The 18,918-nt window shown below is 38.6% G+C and overlaps 1 protein-coding gene across 9 annotated transcripts in view; it reads left to right on the top strand.

The window, feature by feature from the left end:
- The first annotated feature begins 1,736 nt into the window (after positions 1-1,736).
- Positions 1,737-18,918, top strand: part of KIF27 (kinesin family member 27) — an 85,324-nt gene continuing 68,142 nt past the window's right edge. For 2 of the 9 annotated variants that reach the window (XM_070459563.1, XM_070459564.1), the window contains exons 1-3: positions 1,738-1,868; positions 8,491-8,875; positions 17,229-17,429. In XM_070459563.1, coding sequence (XP_070315664.1) covers positions 8,578-8,875; positions 17,229-17,429 — 499 coding nt within the window. In that variant the 5' untranslated portion in view covers positions 1,738-1,868; positions 8,491-8,577. Of the gene's footprint in view, positions 1,873-2,279; positions 2,548-8,490; positions 8,876-17,228; positions 17,430-18,918 lie in introns of those variants that run through there. The other 7 variants (XR_011484992.1, XM_070459565.1, XM_070459561.1 and 4 more) reach the window with 6 other exon arrangements.

Consider the following 18,918-nt stretch of genomic DNA (forward strand, 5'->3'; position numbering starts at 1 on the left):
GGGGTACATTAACATAGCTTAAGACATTTCCATAAGAAAAAGAAATGTATTGGTTAACTCAAGGTTTGAGAGTAGTTAGCTTTAGGTGAGACCAGGTGTCATGGCAACACAGCATGTTAAGAGAAACCTTTTAAATTTGTACAGAGAAGGGAAAACAGATCGCTGGTTTGTTTCTTCCTGCCGCTTAAGAGAGATAAAAATGTCTGGCACTTGCAGCCTCTTTCCTCCTTTTGGAGACCCCTGGCCTTCCTGCCTGTTACCCTCTCAAGTGAGGAAGGGGTTCACCTTCCTCACAATATGCAACCTAAAGATATCCTTTAGCTCTGTCTGTTCTCCCTGGAATTCCTTTATCAGCTAGCCTTTCCTTCCTCTCTGATTCAGCCTCTCAGCCTCTTCCTAACATCTGAGGCTTCCTCCGTCTTTCTCATTCCTTCTCAAGAACAGTCAAATATTCCTCTCTAGGTTCACATGAGCATCACCATCCTCTTCTCTGAAGCCTGAATACCTACCAAGTCATTCTCAGGAGGCTTAACTTCCACCTGGGTATAGGCTAACAAAGCATCTTCTCAGCAAAATTGTGACTCTTCATACATGGATTTCTCATTGCAGCAGCTAAGTAGTAATATTCTCCATAACATTGCGAAAACAGTATAGACAAAAGGCAGATTTGTGATGCACTTGCAGGTGCAAGTGTACAGGATGGATTTGTGATGGCAAGATGGAAAACAGGAAAATCACAGGTTCTTGCCCTAACAGATGGTGGTAGTGTAGGCTGTTCCACTCCAGGGCTCTCCCTATGCTGACATTCAATTACTTTGCTTCAGGCTAGAGATACAGACAGCTTCCTCTCCCAGCCATGTCCAACCAGAAGGCTGCTTTCCACTGGGTGCCATTTCCCTAGACTCTCTGGGTCACTCTTACAGCTTCTTCAGAGGCCTCTTAAGACCTCATCTCTTATTGTGAGGTCTATACCTTAAAGAACTGAAAAAAAAGATATTAAACAGATACCTGTATATCATGTTCACAGCAGAATTATTTACAGTATTCCTGAAGTGGAAATAAACCATGTGTCCATTAATTGATAAATGGATACATAAAATGTAGTATGTCCTCACGATGGAATATTATTCAGCCATAAAAAGGAATTAAAGTCCTGATACTTGCTACTACAGGAGTAAATCTGGGAATTGTCTTTTAGCAAAAAAAAAAAAAAAAAAAAAAGCCACCACAAGGCCACAGTACGTATGATTCTACGACTATGAAATGCCCAAATCAGGTAAATCTTTAGAAAGGTGATTAGTGGTCTCCAGTGGCTGGGGGAGAGAGGAATAGGAGGAGTGTTGCTAACCACTATTAGGTTTTCCTTTTGGAATGATGAAAATGTTTTGGAAATAGAGGTGATGGTTGCACAACACTGTGAATGTCTAAAATGCCATTGAATTGTACACCTTAAAATGGTTCATGAACGTAACTTCAATAAAAATAAATAGAATTGGTAGCTAAAATACTGAAAGCAATGTGAATCTTTCTCATAATCACTTTACAAACTCGTGGAGGGTTACTTCGGCTAAGCACTGTGAGAGGGGTCCCCGGGTTTTAATTTGGAGGGAATCTGGGAGGCGGTCGGTTCTTGGCTCCTCCCTCACGGGGCGGGTCCAGAGGCGGGGCTTGGCAGACAGGGGCGGGGCCCGGGAGTCGCCGGACGCCCTGACGGGCGGGGGCACGTCAGCACGAGCTCCGCCGGTTGCCGGGAGAAGCCATAACAACAAAAGGCGCAGGCGGCGGCGGTAGCGGCGGCGCGGCAGAGCGAAGTGAAGCCGAGAAGTCCTGCGCTGCGCTGGCCGCCTGAGACGGGCCTTCTCGAACCGGTCTGTGAGTGGCATGCGGTCCGGGCTGGGCGGGAGGTCCGGGTCTGGTGCGGCGACAGCGCGTCCTCTGCGCCGGCGTCCTCGGCCGGCCGTTGGGAGGAGAGGGTGCGGGCGGGGGGACTGGGACCCGCCGAGGCTTGGCTGGTGGGGTGGGCGGTTGGGGCGTCAGCAAGACGGAGGAGGGCGCCCGAGGGGCCTGAGGTCGTTGCTGGGGTCCCCCGGCGAGTGGCCGGGGAAGTTGGGTGCCTCAGGAGATAGAGGGGCTTGAGGAATAGGGACGCGCGGGAACCCCGGACCGAGCCGCACGAAGTCAGATCTTGTGTATTATCTTCTGTTCATACTTGAGCTGTGGGATCTGAAGAGGGACGGGAAAGACCCACCCTCCTTGGGGCTTTCGTTTTGTCCCCACAGGCCTCCTTTTTCCATTGCGGATGTTGGAACTTTGCTGCATTCTAAGCTCTGCAGAAGTCTGAAAGCCCTCTCCCTTACAGCCGGAGATAATTGAGAGAGAGAGAAAGGGTGTCCAGATTTTCTTTGAAACATTTAAAACATTTTAAAAATAAAACCTCGCCCCCTCCCAGTTGGAAAGCTTCGTTGTTTCCCCATGTTTGCTTCCTGTCTTCTTCGACTATTTCTTTATCCATTTGGGGCCTTTTCTGAGATCCTTATGAGACTACTCGTAAGTTTCTTACGAAAATATTTATTACTTACAAACTACAATTTTTAGATAATCACTACTGTTGAAAAGCCAGAGGCACTAGATGACTACGGTATTTGGAGACACTTTTCTAATCAGTAACGGCATCAGTAATCAAACATTTCTCCTTCCTTTGCTCAGATTTCAAAACTCCATTGAGTGTGCGTAAATATCACCAGCCAGTAATATTTTACCTTTCTTCAGATTTATTGGTGAGATATATGCTTCTGATGGCTGTATTTGATCAGTATCTAAAGAAGTATGAGTACTATGAATTTTTTAAAAAAGAAAAATAAATTCTTTTATACTGATTTTTTTTTTTTTTTTGCTAGCTATATGTTTATGGGCCCTTATTGGTTTTTAGTGATTAGAGTAGGTGGATTTTTGTTGCCTTTGTATTCAGATTGTTCATAGATACTGATTTAAAAAATCAGTAAAGTGAAAATATCCCAATTATACTTGTACCTTTTATTAGCAATTTTATTGGAAGTAGTTAGGTTTAGCTTAACATAGACTGTTTTGTTTTAATGTGGTGGTATTAAAAAAACTAATCTGTGTGGTAAAAAAAACTCCTAATATAGGTGTTCAGAGACATTTGAAAGAACTAAATCATACTACATCCCTGTAGTTGCTTTGGAAAAGTTTCCAATACCAAATGGTGTATAGCCCTTTATTATCCAAGAAAAGATTCCCCATATTTATGAGTATTTGTTTTTTCAGTGCTGAATTTCACTAGAATGATTAAAACTGCCAAGGTTAAGTGCATCTCTTTGGCCATTAAAGCTTGTTTGTTGACTCTGTTTGGGGATTTTACAGCCCAGGGGAGCTGATATTTTTTTAACTCTCATTGGGCTGTTAGTACAGTGATGTAAATGTTTTTTTTGTTACTGTGATCCTTTTCAGACTGTCCACTCCCCAAATTATAAATGCACAGTACTTCTGCAGAGTTATTTTTAAAGGCTAGTGAATACTAAATGTGCCTTAATTAACATTTTCATTGCATGTAGTGCTGAAAATATTATTTTAGTCCATTAGTCTGCTCGGTTACTAGAGAGCCCTTCTCCGTAGGGCTCAGCCCCACCCCAAACTGATTGCTTTTCATCTGCGTTTAAACGTAGATTACTTATTACTTCCTTTTTCTTTTAACTTCTATACTAACAAGACTGTGAACATTCATTTACAACTTTTTATGACAACATATGTTTTTATTTCTTTGGAAAATATTCTTGAGAGTAGCATTGCTGGGTGAAGTGATAACTGTGTGTTTAACATTTTGAGGTACTGCCAGCCTGTTCCCACTGGAGGAGGGCATGGCAACCCACTCCAGTATTCTTGCCTGGAGAATCTCATGGACAGAGGAGCCTGTCCATGGGATCGAAAAGAGCTAGACACAACTGAAGCAACTTTGCACATGCACACAGACTGTTCCAAAGCGGCTCTATCATTGTATATTCCCATAAGGGTTCCATATTCTCTACCTTCTTGCCAACACTTATGTGATCTTTTTTATAGCTATGTCAGTGGGTGTAAAGTGATATATGATTGTGTGTTTATATATATATATATATATATATATATATATATAAAATATAAGTAAAATTTATTTATTATGGGCTTCACTGGTGGTTCAGACCAGGTAAAGAATCTGCTCGCAAAGCTGGAGACCCAGGTTCCATCCCTGGGTAGGGAAGATCCCCTGGAGAAGAGAACAGCAACCTACTCCGATATTCTTGCCAGGAAAATTCCATGGACAGAGGAGCCTGGTGGGCTACAGTCCTTGGGGTCACAAAGAGTCGGACACGACTGAGCAACTAACCGCTACACTACATAATTTTATTTATTTTTTATTTATTTATTTTTTGCTTGGTCTTTGTTGATTTGCCCTGGCTTTCTCTAGTTGCGGTGAGCTGGGGTTACTTACTCTGTTGCAGTGCAAGGGCTTCTTGTTGCGGTGACTTCTCTTGTCTGCTCTAGGCCAAGGGCTCAGTAGTTGTGGCACAGGGGCTTAGTTGCCCCACAGCTTGTGGGGGCTTCCTGGACCAGGGATTGAACCCGTGTCCCTTGCATTCCAAGGCAGATTCTTAACCACTGGACCACCAGGGAAGCCCCCTGGCCATTTTTATATCATGGTTGAAAAACTCTCTTTTCAGATCTTTTGCCCACTTTTAAATTTGGTGGTGTTTTTTTCTTCTTCTGAATTGTAATAGTTCTTTATGTATTCTAGACACAAATGGTTATTAGATATATGACTTGCAAGTATTTTCTCCTGTGGCTCAGCGGTATAGGATCTCCTGCCAGTGCAGGAGATGCAGGTTCGACCCCTGGATCAGGAAGATCCCTTGGAGAAAGAAATGGCAGCTCACTCCAGTATTCTTGCCTGGAGAATCCCAATTCGTGGGGTCACAGAAGAGTCCGACATGACTGGGAGACTAAACAACAGCAGCATTCAATGAATTGTCTTTTCACTTTTTTTTTCCTGGTATCAATATTGTATTTTTTGTTTTTATATTCCTCTCTAAAATTTTTATTGGAGTATAGTTGATTTACCATGTTAATTTCTGCTGTGTAGCAAAGTGATTCAGATATATATATATATACACACATTCTTTTCCTTTATGATTTATCACAGGATATTGAATACAGTCCCAGTGCTATACAGTAGAACCTTGTTTTTATCCGTTCTGTATATAATAATTTGCGTCTACTAACCCACACTCTGTTTTTCCCTCTCTTCTCTCCACCGTGACAATTGCAGATCTGTTCTCTATGTCTGTGAGTCTTTATCTGTTTTGTAGATGAGTTAATTTGTGTCATACTTTAGATTCCACATACAAGTGATGTCATATGTACTTGTATTTTTCTAACTTCATTTTGTATGATAATCTCTAGGTCCATCTGTGTTGCTGAAAACAGCATTATTTTCCTTTTCTGTGGCTGAGTAGTATTCCATTGTCTATACATACCACATCTTTATCCATTTATCTGTTGATGATCATTTGGGTTGTTTCCATGTCTTGATTGCTGTGAATAGTGCTGCTATCTTTTCATTTTCTTGGTAGTATCCTTTGGGGTACAAACTTTCAATTTGATTGAGTTCATTTTATGTACTTTTCCTTTTACTGCTTATTGCTATTTCTTTTGCTTTTGGTGACGTAAATGAGAAACCATTGCTAAATTCGAGGTTACAAAGAGTTACCCTTGTGTTTCCTTTTAAGACTTTTGTGGTTCATACTTGCTTTGCAGTGTTGTATTAGTTTCTAAAACAGCAAAATGAATCAGCTCTTTTGTTGTTTAGTCACCAAGTTGTGTCTGACCCTTTTGTGACCCAGTGGACTGTAGCCTGCCAAACTCCTCTGCCATGAGAATACTGGAGTGGGTTGCCATTTCCTTCTCCAGGAGATCTTCTCAACTCAGGAATAGAACCCACATCTCCTGCATTACAGGCAGAATTTTTACCGCTGAGCCATCAAGGAAGCCATGTATCCTGTCTTTTTCAGCTTTCCTTTCCATTTTGGTCACCACAGGTCATTGAGTAGAGTTCCTTGTGCTCCAGGGTCTCATTAATTATCTATTTTATACATCGTTTCAGTAGTGTGCATGTGTGAATCACAATCTCAGTCTCCCAGTTCGTCCCACACACCCCTCTTCCCACTGGGATCTATATGTTCTCTCTATCTGTGTCTCTCTTTCTGCTTTGTAAATAAGATCTTCTGTACCAATTTTTTTAGATTCCACATATATGTATTAATATATGATATTTATTTTTCTGACTTGCTTCACCCTGTAGATCTCTAGGTCCATACACATCTATGGAAATGTCCCAATTTTGTTCCTTTTTATGTCTGAGTGATATTCCATTGTATTTTGTATGTACCATATCTTCTTCATCCATTCCTCTGTTGATGAACATTTAGATTGCTTCCATATCCTGGCTGTTGTAAATAGTGCTGCAGTGAACATTGGGGTACATATATCATTTTGAATTATGGTTTTGTCCAAGTGTATGCCCAAGAGTGGGATTGCTGGATCATATATGGTACTTCTGTTTTTAGTTTTTTAAGAAACCTCCATACTGTTGTCTATGGTGACCATATCAATTTACATTCCCACCAACTGTGTAAGAGCATTCTCTTTTTCTTCACACCCTCTCCAGCATTTATTGTTTGTAGATTTTTTGATGATGGTCATTCTGACAGTGTGAGGTGACACCTTGTTTTAGTTTTTATTTCATTGGCACTTCCCTAATTAGTGATGTTTAGCATCTTTTCATGTGCTTTTTAGCCATCTGTATATCTTCCTTGGAGAAATGTTTATTTAGATCTTCTGCCCATTTTTTGGTTGTGTTGGGTTATTTTTTTAATTGAGCTGCAGGAGCTGTTTGTATACAGTTTTGGAGATTAATCCTTTGTCAGTCGCTTCACTTGCAAATACTTTCTCCCTTTCTGCAGGTTGTTTTTTTGTCTTGTTTATGGTTTCTTTTGCTGTGCAAAAGCTTTTAAGTTTAATTAGGTCTCACTTCTTTATTTTTGTTTTTATTTTCATTACTCTCAGAGGTGAGTCAGAAAAGATCTTACTGAGGTTTATGTCATAGAGTGTTCTGCCTATGTTTTCCTCTAAGAGTTTCATTGTGTCTGATCTTACATTTAGGTCTTTAATCCATTTTGAGTTTATTTTTGTGTATGGTGTTAGGGAGTGTTCTAATTTCATTCTTTTACATTAGATGTCCAGTTTTCCTGGCACCGCTTATTGAAGAGTCTGTCTTTCTCCATTGTATGTTTTTGCCTTCTTTGTCATAGAAATTAGGTGACCATAGGTGGGTAAGTTTATCTCTGAGCAGTCTATCCAATTATTGTTATATATTTCTGTTTTTGTGCCTGTACCATACTGTCTTGATTACTGTTGCCTGGTTATGAAATTGGGGAAGTATATCCTCCAACTTTGTCCTTTTTCAGTATTGTATTCACTATTCTGTGTCCCTTGAATTTCCATGTGAATTTTAGAATCAGTTTTTCAATTTCTACAAAGAAGTCAGCTGGGATTTTGATAGGCATTCTGTTTAATATTGAGAGCAGTTTGAGGAATATTGCCATTTTAAGCTTTCCAGTCCATGAACATGAGATGTTTTTCCATTTATTTAGATCTTCTTTAGTTTCAACAATATTTTGTAGTTTTCAGAGTGTAAGTTTTACATGTCTTTTGTTAAATATATCCCTGAGCATTTGATTCTTTGTAATGTTATTGTAAATGGAATTGTTTTCTTAATTTTTCAGGTTCATTGTAAATATAGTTACCAATTTAATTTTTAGTGTATTAATCCCACTAGAGAATTTTAGAAAAAGTACCACATAATTTATGAATGAAACAACAGTTATTCTGTTAGTTTGGTTATCTTTGAATAAAAAGTTTCATTTTAAATTTACATTGACTTATAGAAATCCTGTAAACTGTTTTCATGGATTAATTTCTAACATTTGTAACAAAGGGGAGATGTTATTTTTCAGTACATAGCTATAAAGTCTAATACAAGGGTTTGATTTGTACTACTTGCGTACATATGTACAATTACCAGTTATTTCCTTGCTGTATGTTTCTAACTCCCCAGTTATTCAATATTTAGGTAAATGAGCTGGAAAACATATTACCATTATAGAAAGAATGGCATGATTGAATCCCACTCACTTATCACTTTGCTTTATCATTTACTAACTCATGGCTCCCACCCCCTAAATTATTTTGCTGCAAAGCTGGACATTGTATTGTTTCATCTATGAATTATATAGGTATACTTTTTCTAGACAGATTTACTCTTTGTAGCTATCTTATATTGGAATAAAGCCTGCTCTAATTGACTTTGCTTTAGAATATGGTTAGTTTATTAGGAAAGAAGAGTCAATAACTAAATTTTGTTTTTATTTTGATACACAGGGGTCCAGATCTTACGTAAAATGGATGTGTCTCACACTAGATGATGGATATTAAGTAGAAAATCTATTTAGTAAAATCTAAGCTGCCATGGAAGAAATACCAGTTAAAGTTGCTATAAGAATTAGACCTCTGCTATACAAGGAAATTCTTCATAATCATCAAGCTTGTGTGAGAGTTATTCCGAACACCCAACAGATTATCATTGGGAGAGATAGAATCTATACTTTTGATTTTGTTTTTGGCAAAAATTCCACTCAAGATGAAGTTTATAATACCTGTATAAAGCCATTAGTGTTGTCTCTCATTGAGGGCTATAATGCAACCGTTTTTGCCTATGGACAGACTGGATCTGGGAAGACATATACCATCGGAGGAGGCCATGTTGGTAAGGTTCTCATACTCTGACTTTTATTTGAGATAGTAGAAGTTGAGATACTACAGTGCCTGACACATAGTAGGTGCTTAGCATATTGATTGAATGAAATAATGAATAGGATAATTAGATGTGTTCATAAGGTCATTTTTGAAAGATTTGTTTTTAAATATTGAAGTTTCATTAAGCATTTTAATTTATTATTATATTTGCTTGAGAAAAGCCCTTTAAGACGCATTCAGTGTTCAGCTCTTTGTCATTTTTTCACAGTTTTGAGATATAATTTACTTGTAACATGGTGTTAGTCCAAAGTATTTAGCATACTGATTTGATATATCTGTATATTGCAGAATGATACAGCTTAACATTAGTCACTCACGTGATTACATGTTTTTCTTGTGATGTGAACTTTTAAGTTCTACTGTCTTAACAGTTTTCAAATATACAATACATATTGTTAAGTATAGTCACCATGCTGTACATTACATCCCAGAACTTAATTATCTCATAGCTGAAAGTTTTTACCTTTTGAGCACCTTCACCCATTTCCCCACCTCCCAATGCTGGCCTCTGGAAACACTGTCTCATTTTGAACAGAGTTTAAAATAAGAGAGAAATGAGTTAACATGATCAGATTTTGCATCTTTTAGTATTATAAATGAGAGTCCTGCAACTAAGACTTAGAGGCAGTAGAAGAAACGTATTATGTAAAGTGTTTTTAAACATTTTCTAGTCAGATTTTTATTTTTCTAGCTTTAATGAGGTGTAATTGACAAATACAGTTGTAAAATATTTAAAGTGTACAAGATTTAGAGGCAGTAGGAGAAATGTATTATGTAAAGTGTTTTTTAAACATTTTCTAGCCAGATTTTTATTTTTCTAGCTTTATTGAAGTGTAATTGACAAATACAGTTGTAAAATATTTAAAGTGTACAGTGTTGTTATTAGGTAAATGTATACATTATGAAAGGATTCCTCCCATCCAGTTAACATATCCATTACCTCATGTATAGGCAGATTTTTACTTTTAGAACTGACTATTTTTGGATAGAAATTCTCATGTTTGTAATTCTAGTTGGGAAAGGTGGGATCATAGGATTTTCTTTAGCGCTGGAAGGAACCTTGAAAATAGTTTTTCTTCCTTTGGCTCCAGCCACAGAGCAATGAAGGGCTTGTTCAGTTAGGTGGCTCATGGTGGAGCTGAGATTGAAAGCTAGGTTCTCTGCTGAGATCGTTTACTGTATTCATTTTTTTTCCCCCACTAAAAGCAAACTTTGAATGTTGTGCATATATATCATTGTCTAAAATTATTGTTAATATTCTGTCTATGTATAATGAGTCTCAGTGTGTTTGCTTTGGTGCTTCTCAAACACTAAATAAGTGACTTTTAAGAACATCTCTTTTTATAAGGAGAGATTGGTAGGGAGAGTTAGAGGGCAGCTGTGTTGTCCAAGGAAGCTCTCATTCCAAGATTAAATGGAAGAGTCATAAGTGCCCAGTATCTCCTACCCCTTCCCGTTTTTTAGAATCACAGTGATATACGATTAAGAGATTAAAGTTACTAGATTATTTTAGGGTCTCTTGATAAATAATTCAGTTTTTTTCTACTACAAGTTGTGGGTTTTCTTGAGGACTTAGCTTTGTTTTTTTGATTGGCAAATGTTTTATGTTCTTTAAGACTCAGTATATGCCATATACTAATAAGAGTTATAAAATTTTCACAGCTTGGTGACATACAGCTAAATTGTTTTTTAAAAGGCCATGAATCCAATTTTAATTCCTTACAGGAAAAAGTTATTAAAGTTATCTATTGTCCTAAAACATTTTAATTGGTCTAAAATACTTCATTCCAGAAGAAATATCACCATTAGGAACAGTTTTTGATGTCCCCCCACCGCAGTTAAAAAAATTAATGTCCATTGTAAAAAGAATTGCATATGATGCTTAAGAAATAAAAATGAACAAATGAAAGCTTCTTTCATTCCTAGGAAATAATAGTTGACTGTGTACATTGCTGTCTAGAGTCCTCTAGACATTGTCTAGGCTGATTACAAGTATTCACACATAAAGTTTTTGTTTTTGTTATTTGTTTATTTACTGAGGTATTTTATACCTGTAATTCTTTAACTTTCTTTCTTCATTTAACAGTATAAAATATCATTTCATTTCTTCCCATTTAGGTCATAGAATTTCACCTTTTTTTTTTGACTGCACATATTCCATAGTTTAAATGGATCATAGTTCATCCATTCCAGCATTAAGGGACAGTATTAATAATTAGGTTTGATTTTTACTGTTATAAAAAGTTGCAAGGGGTTTCCTGGTGGTCTAGTGGTTATGATTTGGCATTTTCACCACCATGGCCCAGGTTCAGTCCCTGGTCAGGGAACTTAGATCCCACAAGCTTTGAGGTGCGCCCCCCAAAAAGTTGCAGTGTGTATCTTGGTACATTTAACTTTGGATCCATGTGCTAGTATTTCTGTAGAATAGATTCCTAAAAGTAAATTTGTTGAGTAGTGGGAGCATGCTAAGTCATTTCAGTCATGTCCAATTCTGTGTGACCCTGTGGACTGCAGACTGCCAGGCTCCTCTGTCCATGAGATTTTCCAGGCAGGAATACTAGAGTGGGTTGCCATGCCCTCTTCCCGGGTATCTTCCCAACCCAGGGATTGAACCCACCTCTCTTATGTCTCCTGCATTGGCTGGCTGGTTCTTTACACTAGTGCCACGTGTATGCACATTTAAAATGTGAATAGATAGTGACAAATTATCCTCCATAAAGGCTGTACCTGTGTATATTCCCACTACCAATACATGAAAGCCATTTATTTGCTTTTATCCTTGCCAGTCACAGGAACTCATAAATTCAAAATATTTCTCTCCCCATCTGGTAGTTGAAAAATTACACTTTGTTTGAAGTTTCATTTCTTGATGTATTTGTGAAAATAGCATTTTCATTTTCCCAGGCTACCTATAGAACACCAGTTCTAGGTCAGCCATCTACTGTTTGATTATTGACCATGCAATTAATGTTTTTTTCTCCAGTAAATGATTGCATTTGCAGTGGCTAGGGCTTCCCTGGTGGCTCAGATGGTAAAGAATCCGCCTGCAATGTGGGAGACCTGGATTAAATCCCTAGGTTGGGAAGATCCCCTGGAAGAGGGGGTGGCAACCCACTCCAGTATTCTTGCCTGGAGACTCCCCATGGACAGAGGAGCCTGGAGGGCTATATAGTCCATGGGGTCGCAAAGAGTCAGACACGACTAAGCAACTAAGCACAGCACAGGGTACCATATTAGGTACTGTGGCAAAAGGAAAATCTGTTATTTTTCAGTGTAATACTTATTGAAAGTCACACTCATTTTCCTGCTTTTCGGAACCTTGAATTTACCAACTTCTACCAAGCATAATGTCTAAAAGCTTTCATTTGCATACTCTTTAAATAGTGTATAAAAGCTAAATGATGGCTGTTGAAGTATAATAAAACTTTATAGTTTCTTTCTGAAATAGTCTGTTTCAGGAGTATAAGTGTGACATTGCACATGTGATCTTTGGGTTACCAGAATACATTTTGAAGCTTTATTTATAAATATTATTTGTAATTCAGCTTTTTGATATATCTTTTGAATTGCCGTGCTTTGTTATCTGTTGAAATGGGAAATGAATGAGCTATTTCTGATCAGCCTCATATTTTGGCTAAGCTAGAATGCATATATAATGCTGGAGTTTATAGATAGTGCTATTGGCTAGTTCCTGGAAGCTCTCTAGAAGGAATTTTCACATTCTTATACTGGAAAAACCTGCAGCTTCCTTCACTTGCCACACGATGGTGATCTTACATCTTTTTCAGGGTTTTTTGGTGGTGCCCTGGGCAGTGAAAGCTCTGTCCTAACCACTGAACCACCAGGGAGTTCCCCTGTCTTGCATCTTGAATTAAGTGAATGACTGTCCAGGTTAATAAGACTCAGGTTTTCAGGATGTCTGTTGCCTAAAATCTGAACATTGATAATCTTCAACTTGGAAGCAGGTTGTTATTAAGGTTCATTTGTAAGCCATTTTTTTTGTAGCTTGGAATGTATTTTCTATGAGAGTGAAGGTGTTAGTTCCTCAGTCTTGTGTGACCCCATGGGCTGTAGCCCACCAGGCTTCTCTGTCCATGGAATTCTCCAGGCAAGAATACCGGAGTGGGTTGCCATTTTTCTGCTCCAGGGGATCTTCCCAACCCAGGGATCGAAACCAGGTCTCCCGCATTGCAGGTGGATTCTGAACCACCAGGGGAAAAAAACTCATGTTCTTTTCAAAATGAGGTTTTTGGCTAAGTGTCAAGAAATATGACACCAATATTTTTTTTTAAAGGGTTCTTGCTAACATAAATGAGTTGCAGTCCATTGATTTGGAATACAGTAATAAATAGTCCACCTGCATTATAATAAAGTCTAAAGAGAGATGTTTTAGTGCACAGGGCTGTGGGATAAGCGACCTAACCTGGGTTCAGTTGCTACTGCCTCTGTCTGTCTTGAACTTCATTGGTACCAGTTATGCCTGTTGCATTCCTGGGGCTTTCAATGTTTCCTTATTAAGTCTTTTATTTTTGCCTTAAACTGTTACATAAGTATCATTTAGGTTTTTGTTGTTGTTGTCTTGTCATTTGATTGTAAGCATTTTTGTTTTGTGCTTTTTCCAATTCTATAGAGCATATTTATTTCATTTTTGTAATCTGTATTTAAAATTTTTAGACTATATATGTATTTCTGAAGGTAAAAATTCAACTATTACAACTATGAAAGTTTTCCTCTCTTTTCTCTCCCTGTCCTAACTCCCCAGAGGTAACCATTTTTTGTGAATTTTTTCAGAGGTACCCTTCACATAGATATGTATGTATGTTTTCTTTTACCCAAGTGAAATTTACTCTGCAGTTTCTTTTTTTACTTTATGGCTCTTAGACATCTGTTTAAAAATAGATGCATGGTATACCATTGTTAACCATTCTTCTACTAATGGATTTGTTAGTGTTTGGAATTTTTTCTCAATTACAAGACATCTTTCAGTTCAGTTCAGTTGCTCAGTCATGTCTGATTCTTTGAGACCCCATGAACTGCAGTACGTCAGGCCTCCCTGTCCATCACTATCTCCTGGAGTTTACCCAAACTCATGTCCATTGAGTTGGTGATGCCATCCAACCATCTCATCCTCTGTCGTCCCCTTCTCTTCCTGCCCTCAATCTTTCCCAGCATCAGGGTCTTTTCCAATGAGTCTGCTCTTCGTATCAGGTGGCCACAGTATTGGAGTTTCAGCTTCAACATCAGTCCCTCCAATGAACACCCAGGACTGATCTCCTTTAGGATGGACTGGTTGGATCTCCTTGCAGTCCAAGGGACTCTCAAGAGTCTTCAACACCATAGTTCAAAAGGATCAATTCTTCAGCGCTCAGCTTTCTTTATAGTCCAACTCTCACGTCCATACGTGACTACTGGAAAAACCATAGCCTTGACTAGGTGGACCTTTGTTGGCAACATAATGTCTCTGCTTTTTAATATGCTATCTAGGTTGGTCATAACTTTCCCTCCAAGGAGTAAGTTAAGCATCTTTTAATTTCATGGCTGCAATCACCATCTGCAGTGATTTTGTTGCCCAGAAAAATAAAGTCAGCCACTGTTTCCACTGTTTCCCAGTCTATTTGCCGTGAAGTGATGGGACTGGATGCCATGATCTTAGTTTTCTGAATGTTGAGTTTTAAGCCAACTTTCTTACTTTCTTCTTTCACTTTTATCAAGAAGTTCTTTAGTTCTTCTTCATTTTCTGCCTTAAGGGTGGTGTCATCTGCATATCTGAAGTTACTGATACTTTTCCCAGCAATCTTGATTCCAGCTTGTGCTTCCTCCAGCCCAGCGTTTCTCATGATGTACTCTGCATATAAGTTAAATAAGCAGGGTGACAATATACAGCCTTGACGTACTCCTTTTCCTATTTGGAACCAGTCTCTTGTTCCATGTCCAGTTCTAACTGTTGCTTCCTGACCTGCATACAGCTTTCTCAAGAGGCAGTTCAGGTGGTCTGGTATTCCTATCTCGTTAAGAATTTTCCACAGTTTATTGTGATCCACACATTCAAAGGCTTTGGCATAGTCAGTAAAGCAGAAACAAGACATCTTTGCTGATCCTTATATAACACGTTTGATTGTATGTGCATGTATTTCTGTAGAACTATCTCTGAGTCAGAGAGTGATTATGGTTTCAACTTTTGATACTGTTGATACTAATGGTTCTCCAAAAAAGCTGTCAGAGTTTACATTCTCATTGTGTTTTAGAGGTCCAATTTGCCCACCTTGAGGAAATGGGGCATAATCAATTTTAAAAATCTTTGCTCACATGGTATTTTAAACAGTGAATAATCATAGTGATCAGATCATTATTAACACAGTCTTTCATCAGTTACAACAGTGTGATTTTAATAGTATTCTAGTGTTAATAATTGAGAGAATGCTGGGTAATTCAGTCTTTACTGTATCTTAAAATAATTAATAGCATTGCCCACTTCCCCTCTTCTCTACCCACTCCACCTGCCATCCACCATCCCACTTCTCTGCTCCTCTTTGCAGAAGAACTTTGAAAGTGTCATTCATCTGTGACTCATGGTGTCAGTTCTCTCCATCTGACACGGCAGTTGTCAAGATATCACAGATGACCTTTACTTTATTAAATTCGTTGGTCATTCCAGTCAAACTGGCCTTTCAGCAAACTTGGTACATACTCTCCACTTGGATTTCAGGTCATCACATTCATAGTTTTCCTCCTTCTCTCTTGCTAGTAGTTCCTCTTAAGTGAACCCACAAATGGTTAAATGCCCAGAGCTCAGTCTTTGGTGCTCTTCTCTTCTGACTCTCTGCTTTTCCTCTTGATCTCATCCAGCCCCATGATACTAAATACCATCTATATGTAGCTACCTGACTTCCAGTTTTTAACCTCCAGTCCAGACTACTGTCTTGAACTGTGATCTCATATATCCAACTGCACCCTTCTTAGTTGCATCCCTAATAGATATCTCACACTTAATAAATCAAAAAATGAACTTCTGCCATTTTTCCCTTAAACTAACTCAACACACACTCTTCCCCTTCTTAGTTGATGACCGCCTCACTCGCTCAAGACAAAACCTTGGAGTTGTTCTTGACTCATCACTCTCTCACGTTCTGCATCCAGTCTGTCAGGGAATCTTAATGGCTCTCCTTTCAGCATCAGTCTGGACTCTGGTCACTTGTCATCTTTCTCTGCTGCCAACCTTGCGTCACCATCAGGTCCTCCTCTCCCTTGAACTCTGGATTCCTGGGTGAGTGCACTGGTCTAAGTGGTCTCCCACCTGCACCCCTGCCCTCCTGTGTGCGATGTAAAACCCAGCAGATAGAGTGGTCTCTTACATTCCAGCTTATGCTGTGCTCCAGTGACTGATCTCCCTCAGAAGACGACCTAAAGTCTGCCGTGGTCCGCAGACACCTGCACACTCTGATTCCTGTCACCTCTCTGGCCGCGTTCCCTGCCTCTCTCCCCTTGCGCCCTCTGCTCCGGCTACACTGGCTTCCTTGTTTCTGGATCACGCTATTATTTTAGCACATTCGCACTTGCTGTTCTGTCTGGGACACTCAGATACATACATGGCTCCTCTGCCAGGCATTCAAGTTTCTCCTCAAATGTCAGCTGTTCTGTGATGCTCACATTATGACTTTCCAGTTTAAAGTTGCAATCGCCTTCCACCCAAATACCCTTACCCTTCCAGTCCCCCTTACCTTGCCGTATTTTTCTCCAGGCATACCTAATGCCTTTTAATATACTATATAATTCACTTATTCTTCTTTTGCTGTTGTCTGTCTCTGCTAGTACAGTTCCATAAGGGCAGGGATCTTTTCCCTGATTTGTTCACTGATGGTTCCTGGGGTCCTAGAATACTGCCTGGCACATAGTAGGTACTATATAAATATTTAATGAATGCATGATTGAAGTTTGAGTAAGCACACGCATGTGAAAACTGTTGCTTCTGAATTTTATAGTTACGGTTTTTAAAATTTTATAATAGAAATTTGAGAAAATAAATTTATTGATGGTAATTTTTTTAATTTCTAAAAATTTATTTTGAATGGGAGGATACTTGCTTTACAGTGTTGTGTTGGTTTCTGCCACACAGCAGTGTGAATTAGCCATAAGTATTCATATGTCCCTTCCCTCGTGAATTTCCCTCCCACTCTCCCCTCCCTATTCCCACCCCTCTAGGTTGTCACAGAGCTCTAGATTGAGCTTCCTGATTGTAAATTTATTGCTTATAGCTTTTCTTATATCTTAAGTTTCAGATGGGTTTTCTTTTTCTAAATTTTCAGCTTCAGTTGTGGAGGGTCAAAAAGGTATCATTCCTCGTGCTATCCAAGAAATATTTCAAAACATCTCTGAAAAGCCTAACATTGACTTTAATATAAAAGTGTCTTATATAGAAGTATACAAGGAAGACCTAAGAGATCTTCTAGAATTGGAGACATCAGTAAAAGATCTTCACATCCGAGAAGATGAAAAGGGAAACACAGGTGAAGTAGCCTACTTAATTAATAGCCCTCATTAGCAAATGAATATGATCTAGTTCAGTTTCTGGACATTTTCCAAGGATTGTTTAAAAATAGACACAGAAACAAAATGCATTTGTTTTTACTTTTAAATGGAGTAACTTACTGATTACCAGTAGCAACTAGTTCACCTAGGTGAAAAGCAGAAGTTCAGACCACTTGGTATGACGAAGTTATAAGTTATAATTGAAAATACAGGTGACCCTTGAACAAAGTGGAGGGGGTTGGCAGTTAGGGGTGTTGACCCCCTATGCAGTCAGAAGTCCAAGTATAACTTACAGTCGGCTTCTGTATCCATGGTACCGCATCAGCTGATTCAACCAACCTCAGATCCTGTAGTCCTGTAGTATGTTACTATTGAAGAAAAAGCCACGTATAAGTGGGCCTGCACAGCTCAAAGCCGCGTTGCTCAAGGATCAACTGTATTTATTTCCAATAATCTGCCCCCTCCTGATCTGACCTTAAGAAAGACTATGACATAGGCTAAATTAATTTTGTACCTTTTTTTTCCTTCTCTCAGAGTTACCCTGAGATTGGGGATGGCATCTCCCTTTTGTGTTCATCCAAGTTGATCCAGAACTGTCCTTTCTACCTTTCTGATTTTTGTCCCAGCACACCTATTGCTTCCTATTTTTTTAAAAAAAATTTTAATTTAGAGTTTTTGTGTTTGCTTCTTCATACTGACATTTATCTGTCCTTTGTTGTGCTTCTCAAGGTCTGACTTTCTGTGCTGTCAGCCTGTTAATATCATTAAATGTCTATTTATTTGGAAATAGGAGAAGGTGAGAATGGGAAGGTCGAAATACAAGTATTTTAAAGAATAACACTTTCCACTGAATTTTCACATCATTAAATATTTTTCAAATTTATGACTTTATGTGGTAATTTTATCTTCTGAATATATAATCTATTTGATTAACAGTCTGTTGTTGGACATTTAGGTTTTGGATTTTCCTGATTATTAGTAACAGTGACTGTTACTGCATGTCTTCTGCTAGAAAACACATTGAGTAGAATCTTGCTGGAGATAAAGGATCAGGCCAGAGGGATGATTGTGACTGGGGGATTTCCTAGTAGTTAGGAAAATAAGATGGTTAGCGCCTTCAGTAGCCTGCAGGGGGCAGTAAAGCTTGCCTCCTTGTAGGCCCTGCCTTTGCAGCCCTGGCATTCCTGAGTGTTTGAAGGAATTGGTTTTTGTTTTGTTTTTTAGAAAGAAAACGTACATGGTACTTTGTGGCCTTATTAGATAATTTCGTATAGTTTATCTTTTCTGGGCAAAATTCAGACTGATGTTTTGAGCTTCTGTATCTTATAAAATGTAATTATTGAATGTTTTTATCTTTTATTAAAAGTTACAAAAATAATACATGTTTGCTGTAAAAGAGAGAGTACAGAAGTGTACACTGTCACTCCTGATAAGCTTAATGATCAAAATACTTCATAACTGCTAGAA

This window comes from Odocoileus virginianus, chromosome 31, assembly GCF_023699985.2.
Source record: "Odocoileus virginianus isolate 20LAN1187 ecotype Illinois chromosome 31, Ovbor_1.2, whole genome shotgun sequence".
Classification (NCBI taxonomy): domain Eukaryota; kingdom Metazoa; phylum Chordata; class Mammalia; order Artiodactyla; family Cervidae; genus Odocoileus; species Odocoileus virginianus.